The sequence below is a fragment of the Trichosurus vulpecula genome, chromosome 2 (genome assembly GCF_011100635.1).
Source record: "Trichosurus vulpecula isolate mTriVul1 chromosome 2, mTriVul1.pri, whole genome shotgun sequence".
Taxonomy (NCBI): domain Eukaryota; kingdom Metazoa; phylum Chordata; class Mammalia; order Diprotodontia; family Phalangeridae; genus Trichosurus; species Trichosurus vulpecula.
The window spans coordinates 141,556,212-141,570,864 of record NC_050574.1 but is presented as its reverse complement, the minus strand read 5'-3'; the positions used below and the strand labels follow the sequence as shown (position 1 = coordinate 141,570,864).

At 35.0% G+C, this 14,653-nt stretch overlaps 1 protein-coding gene across 1 annotated transcript in view; it reads left to right on the top strand.

The window, feature by feature from the left end:
* GRIA4 (glutamate ionotropic receptor AMPA type subunit 4) overlaps positions 1-9,629 on the top strand; it is a 160,904-nt gene extending 151,275 nt beyond the window's left edge. The window contains 2 exon segments of the mRNA XM_036743956.1: positions 977-1,111; positions 8,561-9,629. Coding sequence (XP_036599851.1) covers positions 977-1,111; positions 8,561-8,725 — 300 coding nt within the window. The 3' untranslated portion in view covers positions 8,726-9,629.
* Positions 9,630-14,653: the final 5,024 nt, after the last annotated feature.

Here is a 14,653-nt window from a genome sequence, read left to right as displayed (position 1 = left end):
CTTCATAAATATATTTCCAATTGTATAAAAAGTTTTTATGATGAGAAAATCCAGAGGTTAAGTTGTGTGAACATCTTAATGTCCCTAATAAATAAAAATCATATGCTTGGCTATTTCAGAATATTTTGCAATAAGATGCATGCCCTAAAACACTATATAATTAAAAATATCTCAGTAAAAATAGAAATGAGATCATTTAAAAATATTCATAGCTGTTCTAAGACATGAATAATTTCATTGCTGAAATACTTTTGTAGAATAAATCTACCTATCCATGACCAATATAGCATGCATCTGTCACATCAGTGTAATGTATAGATATATATGTGAAGAAATATGTTTTTTGGTGCTTTCCTTACTAGTTAAAGAGATTTCCTTATATAAAATGGCTTTAAAAATGATTAAATAGCCTGTCACTGTGTGTGCACATGATTATTCAAACAATAACCATGAAAAACTTAAATGACTGATTTTAAAAACCTTAGTTACTTAATAAAGGGTGGGATGGGGGGGAAGGGGGGAGGAACACAATCATTCCCCCGGTAAAATGGCAGATGTTAAAAATGTGCTTGTAATGTTTACACAGTCAAACCAACCCACCATCCATGTAACAAACTTTTAAATAAATCATTTTCCCACTTGTTACCTACCTCTGATATTCTATCTGAGTGTTTCCTATCAGTTGATATGGGACAGTGAAGTGGTTATAATCACCTATTTCATAATGTTAATACCCCATAGCTGTCATTGAATCCAATTATATTCCAAATATGCAGGCAATCAAAGTAGTCTTGCTTGGGATGAAATTGCTATAATTGGCTTTATTTACAAATCCATCAGCCCAAAAATCCATATTAAAATCCTTCTGACCTAAAGGTTGTGCATATTTATACTTGCTGCCTGAATGCCACATTGTTCTTATTGCTTTGGAAAGGCCACATTTCCACCTCTAACTGAAGTGATTCTCTCTCCCCAGGACAAGACGAGTGCCTTGAGCCTGAGCAACGTAGCTGGAGTCTTCTACATTCTGGTTGGCGGCTTGGGCTTGGCCATGCTGGTGGCTTTGATAGAGTTCTGTTACAAGTCCAGGGCAGAGGCAAAGCGAATGAAGGTGGCAAAGAGTGCACAGACTTTTAACCCAACTTCCTCGCAGAATACCCAGAATTTAGCCACTTATAGAGAAGGTTACAACGTATATGGAACCGAAAGTGTTAAAATTTAGGGGTAGGACTTAGGGCCAACTACAGTGAGTGGGTGATGCATCCTGTAAATGCAGTGTTGTGACCTGTCTGTCCAGTGGTGGTAATGCTTGCTTCTAATTAGAGCTTTCTATTTTTTGGAAACCAGTGCACAGTGGTTCAGTTTCTTTGGCTGCAGATGTACGGTACACTCTTCTGTGTTGTTCATAGACATCTGCATTGCAAGGGTCAAACAAACAAACTAAAAGAACTTTGCTGTTGTGAATCAATCCAAAGAGACCTGCTACATGAAATTCAAGTTAAAGCAAAAAAAAAAAGAGACCTTTAGTTTAAAGGTCTAGCACATAGGCAGTTATTTTCCTATTTCTGGCTAAGGTCATTTTTGTTTCAAAGAGCTCCCTTTTCTGTTTTGCATAATTGTTAAGTTGTCAAGGACCAAATATTGTTTTGTCAGTATGTAAGTTCATAGATCTAGAGCTGGAAGGTACCCTAGAGAACATCCAGTCTAACCCTTTCATTTCACAGATTAGGAAACAGAGGCCCAGGGATATTAAATAATTTGTCCAAAATAACATAGGTAGTATGTGTCAGAGGTGGGATCCAGAGCCAGAAGTTTAGCAGTTGTAGTAGGTGAATCCTAGTGATGATTGACACTTTTTTAGGTTCAATTCTGCTTTCATGTTTAAACTCTTGTTGAAGTAAGTGAGAGTATCAGGCTTATAGCAGTAATAGAACTGAAGCTACATGTGAGATTTTAGCTCTGTAAGAGAGATCCAACAGAAGTTAGATGTTCTTATGAATGGAGGCAAATCAAATTTAATTTTTAAAAGGCACCTGTTTTGTAAGTCCAGATCAGTTACGGAGGGTGTAGCCTATCTGCAATAAATAGTGGTAAGCAATCTGTAACACCTAGCTACAATCCTATAAAGCAATTGTAATTTTCTTCACGCATGACACTTGAAGAAACTGAGGATCAGAGGAATGATTTGTCCAAGGAGGTAGAAATTACTTTCAGAAGTCTAAAATTCATTCCTTTTTCTCTATTAACAGATTAAGTGATTTTAGATTAAGCTTTGGGGAAATGTGCCCTAAATTAATGTCCAAAGCCCATTTTTAAAATAGCATATTAAATGATTAACTAGTACCGTTTGTTCTTGCATTGCCAGTTGATGCATTGGGAAAGACCCTGATGTTGGGAAAGATTGAAAGGAAAAGGAAAAGTAGATGGCAGAGGATGGGATAGATAGCTTGTGTCATGGAAACAATGAACATGAACTTGGACAGATTTTGAAAGATAATAGAGGATAAAAGGGCCCGGCGTGCTATGGTCCATGATGTCATGAAGAGTCAGACACAACTGAACAACAACAAATCAAAGATTCATACAACTTTCAATAGGAATGGTAAATACCTCCAAGGTTATACAAGAAAAATTTGCACTGAAGTTTGGTATTGATTCCTAGAAGACTGAAATGAAGAAAAAGCAACTTGAAGCTCTTCTAAATGGTAGTAGTTTCTTTCTTTTAAAAAATCATCCTTTTTGCTGTATCCTATTGATTTTTATCTAGAATTGAGAAAGGCAATAGCTGAATCCTGCCGAGTGTAGTTTATCATAAAGGAAGTCATTCTCCCAATTTTGCAAAGAAGAATTATACCAGGAAGAGCAGACTGCTGTATTCCACCTAGGCTGCTGAAATTGCTCAAATAGCTTTGGGCAATCCATCCACCTGCAGCACCCCAAACCAATGGGATGACAAGTTGGTGGGCATTCACTCATCATATTGTTTCCAGAGATATCCAGCATTTCCATGGGCTAGAAAGCAACCTGTCATCCCTTTCCAGAGCTGAATGTTCAGAAAACATTATGTGTGGAATTTTATCATTTATTTTATAAAAGCTTTTGCCACTGCATCAAAAATATGACTTTCTTGGCACGGGAAAAGCATTCTAATCATCTGCAGGGACTGAAAATAGGTAAATAAGACACTAGAAGAACTTCACCTGTGACCCTACCTCCAAATAAATAAATAAAAGAATAACTTGCAAATTCCAGTCCATTAAAAAATATTACTAAGATGTTTAAAAATAGACATGGCATGAATGATTCCTTTTACAACATTAATATGAAAAGAATATTTTAGGTTCACTACATGACATTGTAGTGTGCATCCTCTATAAATCCACTTGTCTCTGAGGTCCATACATTTAAGATAACAAATTTCAGATGAAAATATAGCATTGATATTCTTGTATTCTTTTAAGTCTAGAAGTTCTCAGGGTACAAGCTAGAAAACAGAAGTCTTCATAAGAAGTGGTTCCTTACTGCAGTGATGCACCAAATTTTATATTTTTTTCTAAATCTTAATTAGCCTTGAAGCTCCTCAATTGTCTTGAAGTTTTCAAAATTATGCAAAGGATCAGTAGCTCCAAGACTATTATCCTTACAGTAATAAGACTTTTGAAAACTGAATGTTATAAAGCAAGGAAGAATGACTACATCCAACTCACCATCCTATAAAAGAAAGTCAAAACCAAGAGTAACCAGAGAAATCTAGGCTAACCCAGAGCTCATAGTGACTTAAAATGAAATATTCCCCTCTGATCAGCTCTATACAAGCACATAACAAAATGGAAAATGAGGCCATTGATGCTAGAAGATGCAGGAATTTTGAAGTATTAGAAATGAGTAACAATTGGGAAGAGTTATAGGAAGTTACTGAAGGTAGATCCAAAATAAGAGTAGGTGTGTCGGGTCACTTGAGTTTTTTTTTTCACTTGGTTAGCAATGTGTTTGTCTCTAACAATGCTCCTGTTTCAATGCAGTGATACAACAGTGAAGTATTTTTATGACTGTGGAATTGCATGTGTATTGTAATTTTTTCACAAAGGATTACAAGGAAAGATAACAACCTCAAAGATACTGCATTATATCAGTACCTATAGTGAAGCCCTAAGCAAACAGGCTATTGGTAATAATATGAAAAATTTGCTTCACCTAAAGTCTTCAGAACATTCTTTGATAGGATTCTGCCCAATAAACACCTGGACTACAGGTTGTTTTTTCTTAATGTTAAGTTGAATAAATAATTCTATTCTTCAAATGCTGAAAGTAGTGACAAAATTTAGTTGGTTATGTAATTTAACAAAGAATATCCAATGTATCCTATGTATAAATGCCAACATCATGCTTTCAATCATCTTACATTACTCCTTGCCACAAAAGCCCATATTTTTAATACTAATACTGTCCTTAGTGATGCTAGATGGCTACAAATCATAAAATATCCTGATCTCATAAAAATAGAAATTTAGGGTGACTAAGAGGGCAATGGAACACTATATGGAATGTGTATATATAAGCTACTTCATGTTGCCAATGGAGAACTGACATGTCATTGAAGTGGTATAGAAGATGTCTTCCAGAATACGTATATCTAGAAAAGGAGATGAGCCTGGCACGTAGAAAGAATGACAGAACATAGATGCATCGCTCAAAGACTTCAATGGTATCTATGATATGTTGAAAAGAATCAAAGACAGGACTCCAATACAATGGATCAGTCAAGAGCAAGAACATGGGCAAGAATCACATAGGAGAAGAAAGTCTGGAAACCATTATAAAGGAGGGTGCACATCTATGAAATTATGGATCCAGCAAAGAAGTAAATATGCCAAGAAGCATCTAAACAATCTCTCTTTTTGGACAAAATCTAGCAAACATTCAAATATTCTGACCATTTCCATGCACACCTCTGGATAGAGAAATCACAAGTTGGATGAGCATCCAGGAACCTTATCCAGGCCTGTGGGTAGCCACAATCTGACTCCTGTACTTGGGCAGGTTCAGAAATCCCAGGACTCTTCAGGACATTAGGACAAAAAGAGAGAAAAAAGTGAGCCGAGGGAATTCAGAGTTGTCCTAAAGTGTATTCTCTGGGGAATCAATAACAATAGCTACATACAGCCCTGTGAGTTAATTGTAATTTTCCTCATTCATGACTGCTAAGGAAACTGAGGACCAGAGAAATGGCTTGTCCAAGATTATACCAAATGAAAAAGCTGATGCTTAGAAAATGTGTCAGTGAGTATAGCCATGGAACGATGCACATATAGAATATTTGAAATGGAGAAACATAGTGATCAGAAAAAATAGAGATCAGAGGAATAAATAAAAGTAATTGCTGAAATTTTATGTAATGCTTCAAAGTTTAGGAAGTACTTGACATGTATACTTTCCTTTGATCCTCACAACAACTCTTTGAAGTAGGTACCCTAATGCCTATTTTAAAAAGGAAGAAAATGAGACATAGAGAAGTGGAATGACTTGCCCATGTTCACACAACTTGTAAGTATTAAAGGCAGGATTCAGATCTAGTTGTTTCCTAAGTCCAAGTTCAACTCACTTTCCTTAAAACCAAGGTTCTTGAAGGAACATTACAGATCATGTTATCCAAGTCCTTCATTTTAGAGACGGGAATTGAGGCCCAGAAGGGTTAAGGGACTTGTCCAAGATCACACAGGTGATAGGACTGACATGTGACCTAGATCATATGATTCCCAAATCACTGGCGTTTCTACTAACACACATGCTCACTCCCAAACCCTATCATTTTACAAATGAGAAAACCTAGGAACAGAAAGAGAAACTGAGTTTGCCAAAGTCATATAGCAGGCAGATCCAGGGTGTATTGACCTCTAACATCACATGGGTAGCCCCTAAAGAACTATGCTCCTCTAAAAAATATTGTATCAACAGTATCCAAATGCTGAAGGAGAACTCAGAGGTCATCTAGATAGATAGATAGATAGATAGATAGATAGATAGATAGATAGATAACCAAAGTTATCGATCTTGTTTACAATGTTCCTAATACCTCTGCTTGAAGACCTCTAATGACAGGGAATCCACTATCTATTAAAGCTTGCCATCCTATTTTTTGTATTGCAATCATTCTTAGGAAGTGGCCCTTTTTAGTGAATTCAAACCTCTCTCCCTAAAACTTTTAGTCACTCATCATAGCCCTGCCTTTTATTTTATTTTTTCCAATTTTTTAACATTTTTATTTAAATTTTTGAGTTCCAAATTCTGTCCCTCCCTCCACTGTCCCCTCTTTGAGACAGTAAGCAATCATATCTAGGTTATACATGTGTAAATTATGTAAAACATTTCCATATTAGTCATTTTGTACAAGAAGACTTGAATAAAAGAAAGAAATGAAAGAAAGAAAGAAAAAAGTGAAAATAGCATGCTTCGGTCTGTATTTGGTCAATATCAATTCTTTCTCTGGAGGCAGATAGTATGCTTCATCACCAGTCCTTTGAGATTGTCTTTGGATCATTGTATTGATGAGAATAGCTAAGTCATTCACAGCTCTTCATTGAACAATATTGCTGTTGCTGGGTACAACATTCTCCTGGTTCTATTCACTTCACTATGCTGAATCAATTCATGTAAGTCTCTCCAGGTTTTTCTGAAACCATCCTGCTTGTCATTTCTTATCGCACAATCATATTCCACTACAATCATATACCACAGCTTGTTTAGCCATTCCCCAGTTGATGAGTCCTGCCTTTTATAACCAAGTAGGACAGGTCATCTATACAACAGTCCTCCAAATATATGAGAATAGATACCATGCCTCACTAAATCTCTTCCCTGTTCTAAAAATTCCCAGTTCCTTTAATGATAGTTGTGTGACATACTGCAAACCTTTGAGAAATAGGATTACATTAGGACGGGGGTGGAAATGGACAAATTAAGAACTCATTTTTCAGTTCCTTTCTTCAACCTTATCTACTATTCTACTCCTCCTCCACCCATGGGATCTCAGCTTCCTTTTCATTTACTTTGAAAGAGTAAGCCAAAGTTAGCTGTGTGTTTATTGCATTCATTTAGAGTGTAATTTATCAAGTTTACGTCTGCTTTAAAAAAGCACATGCCTAGTATATATTTTCCATTTACGACTATAGCATTTCCCTCCCCAAAGCACTAATTCCACAGGGACTAGATGAAGATCTCAAAATAGATGAGGAGTACTGCTCTTTATGTTACCCTTATTATCCATAGCTACCAATTACAAAGCTACTAGCCAGTCAGTCAGGGTTAGGGTTTTCCATTTCAAACAGTACTACTCAAAGCTGACTTTAAGTCATTTGGGGGCAAAATGTGTGAAACTGGCTAGATTTCTTACCTGGACTCTGCCACTAACTGCCTGTGCACAGATCATTTCACTTTTCTGGGGCTCAGTTTTATTATAAGTAAAATGATAAGTTGGAACAAATGATCTCTAAGGTCCTGTCTGCTTATAGAAGGCTTATGGTTTTAATACCTTCAGTATTCATACAAAGAAAGTACAGGCTAAAGGATTTCCTGAAGAAGTTGGCAAACCCAGAAATAATAGAAAAATAAAGTTTCTCCTCTGAATTGAAATGAGTCAAATGAGTGATTTTATATTCTCTCCCTGTTAACTTGCCCCTTTTAGAAATTAACATTCCAACTCAGGTCCTAGAAACAATAAAAAGATCTCAGTAAGAATAAAAAATATATTTTCATAATAGCACTGCCTACTTCTCCTATTATACATTTTTTTCCCCTCTGCTGCCTGCTGTAGGGGCAAAAATACTAGAGGAAGATTTCAGAGGCCTGCCCCATAATAGTCAGTCTGGGGAAGTGTCCCATATGTCCTCTCTTGAATATGTGTCCCTCTATAAAAATGCTCTTTAAAAATCTATACCTGAATGTCCACACTAAGCATGTAGTCAGCTGTACGTCAATACTTGTGCTGTTTGGGTCATGTCATTAAGTGGTGTGAATGAATGGAGATGTTCGTGGGGAGGTCTGTTTAGTTAAAAGAGGACTTGGCATAAGTTGCAGCTATATATAGGCAATATAGACTGTTGATCACATCTTCAAAAGAAAAAAATTTCTATTTAAAAACTTACATAGCTAAGAAAGGACAAGGATTTATATACATATATGTATGTACATATGTGTGCATATATATGTATATGTATATATATATAATATTTAAAACTAAGCTCAACTTAATCTTGATTAAGATAGGCTATTCAGCATAGAGTGGCTTAGGTTAAGGAATCTATCCTCAGTGTTAAATAAATCTTTGTTTTGCATTTGCCTTAAACTTAATTATTTTTCTAAAAATTCTATTATCACAACCTCTAAATTGACTTCTTCCCAATGTAACTGAGTGTTTTTTTATATGCAGTTCTTATAAAAACAAAAGTATATGAAAATGCAGATGTCTAAATATTAACATTTTGGTGTTTGTTGTATCACATTCTGCCAATAGAATAGAAATATTGTAACACTTTTTTCCCTGTTTCCTTTCCATGCAACCTAGCTGACCTTTTCTGAAGCCATAAGAAACAAAGCCAGATTATCCATCACAGGGAGTGTTGGAGAAAATGGCCGTGTATTGACTCCCGACTGCCCAAAAGCTGTACACTCTGGAACTGCAATTAGACAAAGTTCAGGATTGGCTGTAATTGCATCGGACCTACCATAAAAACCAAAAAAATAATTGAGTGCCTTAATTAAAACTGTGTTGGTGACTGATGGAAACACAGCACAGCCTGTCACGACATGGGAGTGTCACTGATGAACTCCGAAATTTGGCTGAGAACGGGAAGTATGTCCAAATGCGCCAGACATCATCAGCAACAATGTGTGCATGAGCTCAGCTCGGAAACCCAAACTCAGATTTTATATCAGGAAAATTCATAATTTAGATTTTTGGGGGGTGGGAAGGGCGGGAACTGGGACGGGTGTATTAACAGCAACAAATTTCACTGGAGTGGACTTAAACTAATAAGACTTGCCAATTAGCGCATTAAACTGTGAAGGACTTGCTCAGAAAGGACAACACTTTTACTTTGGACTTTGCCGAGAGGGATTAAATAGCTATAGAAGTCAATGAACATGCTAACCTGTGTCTCCTGAACACCCATGTATTCAAGGAAGAATATCCAGCTGTGGAATTGAGTCACAAAACTGTGATGAGAAAATAATAAACAAACATGTAAATCCTGTGAAAAGTAAAAGAAATTATTTACATTTCCTTTGAGGAAAAAGAGGAATATTGAAACATGCTTGCTTTTTAACTGATGTAAATTCGGTAGAGGACAACACAATTCTTTTTTCTAACCATCTTAGGGAACAATTCATTGCAATAATTGATATAAATGGCATCACTGTAATAAAATTCAGAGACTTTTTTTTTATAAAAGTTGTTGACCATCTTCTTGTTTGCTGTTATCTTCATTCTGTTACACACCAGTGTCCCACAGATCACATCTGTCTAAGTAGGAGAAACAAAGCAAAAAGAAAAAAAAATGTTGACGTTATATCATCAGTCTGCAGTGTAGAATCAAAAGAGACTACGGGTCACTCATGCTACCAATATTATTTATAATCTTGTTCTGTGTACAAAATTGTGGTTTTTGTACCCAACAAAAAGAATAAAACAACAACCATTCTTATAATATCTACAGAGCCTGGATTTGTTTTCCAAATGTTATGAAAGCCATGTGGGGGTGGGGGGAATGCAAAAACAGCAACAACAAAAGAAAGAAGAAGGTGCTGGATGGAGAACTTGTGGGTAGAGCAGAGTCCATTTTTAACTAGTATCGATTAGTGAACAAGTTGTTAGAGGTGTAGTCATTGATAATGGATCTTTGTGCCATGAACATGCAAACAAGGTTCACTTAACTGTGGTTTTGCTCTATAAAATCTCACTTGTATTGGGCATTCACTGCCCATTTAATCCACTCAAATTAATAAGACAGCTCTTGAGTCTACAAGAAAGATTCATGTGCCCAAATGCAAAAAATATATACAATTGTATTTGTGTAAAAGCTTGTTGTATTATATACATATTCTTTTTCAAATTGCTTGAGTGTTGTTTTTTTTTCTTGAGGAAAAAACAAAGTAGTAGGTTTTGTCAAAAAGCAGAGACCAATGGCAGCCATGAGGTCACATGTAAATTCTCCATTGATCCCAGGAGAGAGTTAAAGCTAGTTTGCTAGAAACTCATAATAGGGACTCTCCTTCTGATTGTATAGAAACTAGTCATGGATGAAGGACTCCATCCTTTTCCATCTTGAGTTTCTAATAAAAGAGAATGGTCAGGATGTGGATAAAAGAGATCTTGCCTCTTCTTTTCCACATAAAAAACAATATTGCAGACTAGAAAATTTTCCAAGTCCCCACTCTCACACAAAAAAAGAAAAATTATATTCTAGATATAGGTCATTTATATCTGAATCCACAAAGCAAAAAAGAAAGGATCTTACGCAAGGTAAAACCCTTTTGAGTTAATACCAGATAATGCTAAACCAAAAAGACCTACTTAGTACCCTTCCTCAACTTCTCAGCCTCCCTCACTCCTAGGAGAGACATACAAACTTACCCAAAATGACCAAGGGGATTGTGCTTATGGCTCACATTGGGATCCCCTACTGAAGCCATAGGTTTATTGGTACACTTCAGTTACTATCCACCCATCTCTCTGTAACATGTAGGAGACAACAAATCTGCCTAGCCAAGAAAGTGTATTGCCTTCTTCCTGAGACTGCCCCCTACCCCTGGGTAAAGAATACCCAAGGCCTTGGATATTCTATCCAGTACACATTGCCTGCCTTTCCTCAATCCTGAAAAAGCAACCAGTAGTGATTCAATCTAGACAGAAAAATAAAAGGGTTAGAGACAAGAGAGGAACTAGGGAAGAAGTCTTGTGAATGTCTGTGCAAGACCTAAAAGAAAGGGTAATGAAATTTACCTAGTACTAATCCTGTCCCCACAGAGGCTACTAAAACCAGGAAAAACTAAAATCTCCATCATAGGAAGAGGGAGAGACATATTTTCTGTCCTGTCTCTGGCTGTGGGGTTGGGGAGATGCCTACTAGCAAACGAGGATAAATCAAAAATGAATGATAAGAGAACATAAAGGAAAAAGCCAAAACACTAATGATTCTAAAAGGAATAGAATCAATAAAAAACTGAAAGCACAAAGAGATAAATCAATAAAGTGAATCGTAAAAGTAGAAAGAAGAATAAGAACTAAAGTCTCAAAGAGATTACAAAGCCCTCACCAAATATTACAAGACAAGAGAATGTGATCCAATGTCTAATGAAACATAAAATCCTATGGAATCTCAAGAGATCATGAAACAATAAGAAATTAAAGAATGGTTTGAAAGAGAAAGTAAATCCATTAAAGAAGAAATTATCAGTCTAGAAAAAAGTAAAAAGCTTAATATATTTGGAATAAAAATTATGTCAAGGAGGGAAAACTGTCAGAACAGAAGCAAAGAATAATAATATTAAAAGAAGATACAATCTCTATACAAGCCAAAAGCATTGACTTTGCAGACAGAATTCACAGGAAAAAACACAAGGATATATGACTTCCCCCAAAAAAATGATAAATAAAAATAATGAATAACAATGCTAGAAATAACGAAATAAAACTGCCTAAAACTTCTGAACATAAGAAACAAAGCAGAAATAAAAAAAGCCACAAATGGCATTTGAGAAAAAAAAACACCCGTTTCAAACTCCAGGACACATAGTAGCTAAATTTAATAATTCCTATAATACACAACAAATTCTGCAGGAGGCCAAAAGACTTGCAAATGTAAAGGAAATTAAATTCAAATAACATGAGATTATTCTACATACTGCAAAAGCAAATGGAATATTATATTCTGAAAAGCAAAGGAGCTCAAGTTGCAACCCCAAATGTTGTACCTGGCAACCCTGAGCCTAACCAATGAATTTAATATGCTAAAAAAAAAAGAAGAAGAAAAAAATGAATGCTCAACCAAAGAGAAGGCCTTGTAATATTTTTGCTTCAAAATAAATATGAACAGAATATTTTACTTGCAAACAACCCAAACAACAGAAACAAAAGAAATGCAAGTAGGTACTATTACTAAGGAAAAAATAAGTAATGAAATATATTACTAATGTTAAAAGTTATTTTTTTAAATAGAGATCATTAAGAAAGAAAAAAATCACATAAAAGCATGAATATGTAAACAGAAAAAGAAACGTGAGAAATGATGATAGAAATCCAAAATTGGAGTTTAAATAAATTCTATGACTTCCCTAAAGGTGAATCAAGATATTTTGAAGTAAAAAATAAAAGAGTGGGAGGGAGCAAAAAATGGGAAGAAAGAAATGAAGGACATGCCCATGTGTGAACAGTGAAAGGATGATGACTTCTCTTTGCAAGAAGAGGGACTACATGATAACAAAAAGATGGCATAAGTAAGGGATTAAAATTAGAGTAGCAAGAGGAGTACTCAATCCAATGAGATAAAGCATCTCACAGAAGCATACTTTGACAGGAGAAGAAGCATATGCTTGCAAAGGTATATAGATACCTTACAACAGGTTTGATTGGGGTAAGGGGAGGTCGTTGTGCAAAGAGATACTACTATCTCTAAGAGTATTTTAACATTCCATGGTCAATATCCAGGAGAAAAGAACTGTGAACTACTAGGAGTAGTTAATATCCAAAAAGGGAAAGTTGGACTTGATATGGACATAAAAATGAGATGTCATGGCCAATGGGAATGGGGAAGGTCATCGGAAAGGCAGGGATAGCATTGGACCCCAAAATTTGGAACATAATTTTTACAGTAGGGCACTATTTTTGTCTATAGTACTTCCCTCATGAACTCATACTTCTAAGATGCAATGAGGCAAGATCTATAAAAGCATTAACAGATAATGATGAAAGAAGGAACTCAAATCTGGTGCTTCAGAAATTTTAATTCCATGGGAAACATAAAGATGGAACTCATTAAAGATTGAATAAATAAAGATATAGATTATGAATCAGAAAATAAATTTTAAGAAAGACAATAGTAAAAGTAGAACAAAGTAAGAATAGAACAAAAAACCTTTGAAAAAAGGAAGAGAAAAAACTGAAAAGCAAAAGAAGTTAGAGGAAAGAGTAGGACAATTTTTTAACTCACAACTTAAATTAAAAGGAACAATTAAAGAGAAACACAAAGGAAGAAAGAGATAAAGAAATAAAAGAAGTAAAATTAATTTAAGTAAAAGTGCAAAACAAGGGAAAAGCCTGAAAAACTGGAGTGTGAGGTGAAGGGAGGATAGAAAGCCTGTGGCAATAGTTTGGTTGCATCAAAATAGTTTAAATGACACTAGAAAAAATGTGTTGATTAGGGGCAGCTAGGTGAGTAGAGCACCAGCCCTGAAGTCAGGAGGACCTGAATTCAAATCTGACCTCAGACACTTGACACATTCACTAGCTGTGTGACCTTGGGTGAGTCATTTAACCCCAATTGCCCTGCCTTCCCCCCTCCCAAAAAAAATGTGAATTGATTTAAAATAGGAAAGTGATTAAAAGTATTTTAAAAATAATATCAGACTAAAATGGAAGAAAACATAACACATAACAGTTTAGCTTTAGTTGGAACAGACTAAATAATCAAATAAAGTTAAAGAGTGGTAAAATGACTAATAAAAAAATCCACAACCTGTTGCTTTCAAGAATCACATAAAAAAGCTCTGGCATGTATGTATATATGCTTGTATATATGCATGTATGTGCATGCACATATGTATAATCATAATGAGATGTTAGGGACAAAATTTGCCATATACCAGGTGAATTAAAAAAAATGGAGACTGGCAATCATGCTACTAGACAAAGAAAAAAATCAAAATATCATAAAGATGAAAAAGTAAATTACACTTTTTCTTAAGGGATTGATAAATAACAAACCAATCATAAATAGTATAGATATATGCATCTAATGGCAGAGCATTTAAATTAATAAAAGAAAAATTAATTAAGTCACAAAAAGACTTACAGTAATGCAATGTGAGCAGGACACTGAATGTTGTTATCTCATACCTGAAGGATCTAGCATAAACACAAATACAAGGGAAAATAAAGAACTAAGCAAACAGTTGGATTCAGAGCTAAAATTAAGCTGAAAGACTTATGGTGCCTTCCAAATGTGACCACTTATATATATATATATATATATATATATATATATATATATATATATTTCTCAATACCACATGATATTCTTTATATAAGTAGGCCATATATTAAGGTTTAAACATTTGTAACTGTAAATATGAACAGTACATGAATATTAAACACTTCCATTACAGACCACAATGAAAAAAAAAATAAAAATTGATTGAAGAAACATGAGGAAGACACAGACTTCAAATGAGATTTCATAATGAAATCCTAACTAAAGAATGGACCAAAGAACAAATCTTAGAAATAATGACTATGGAAAACAATCATGACAAGACAACATACTAAAATTTCTATGATTGGTTTAAATAGTCCTTACAGGAGAAATTATAGCCTTACGCATATATGTATCTATATTAAAAATAGAGAATTAAAATAATTTTATGTTATTTTAAAAATTAGAAA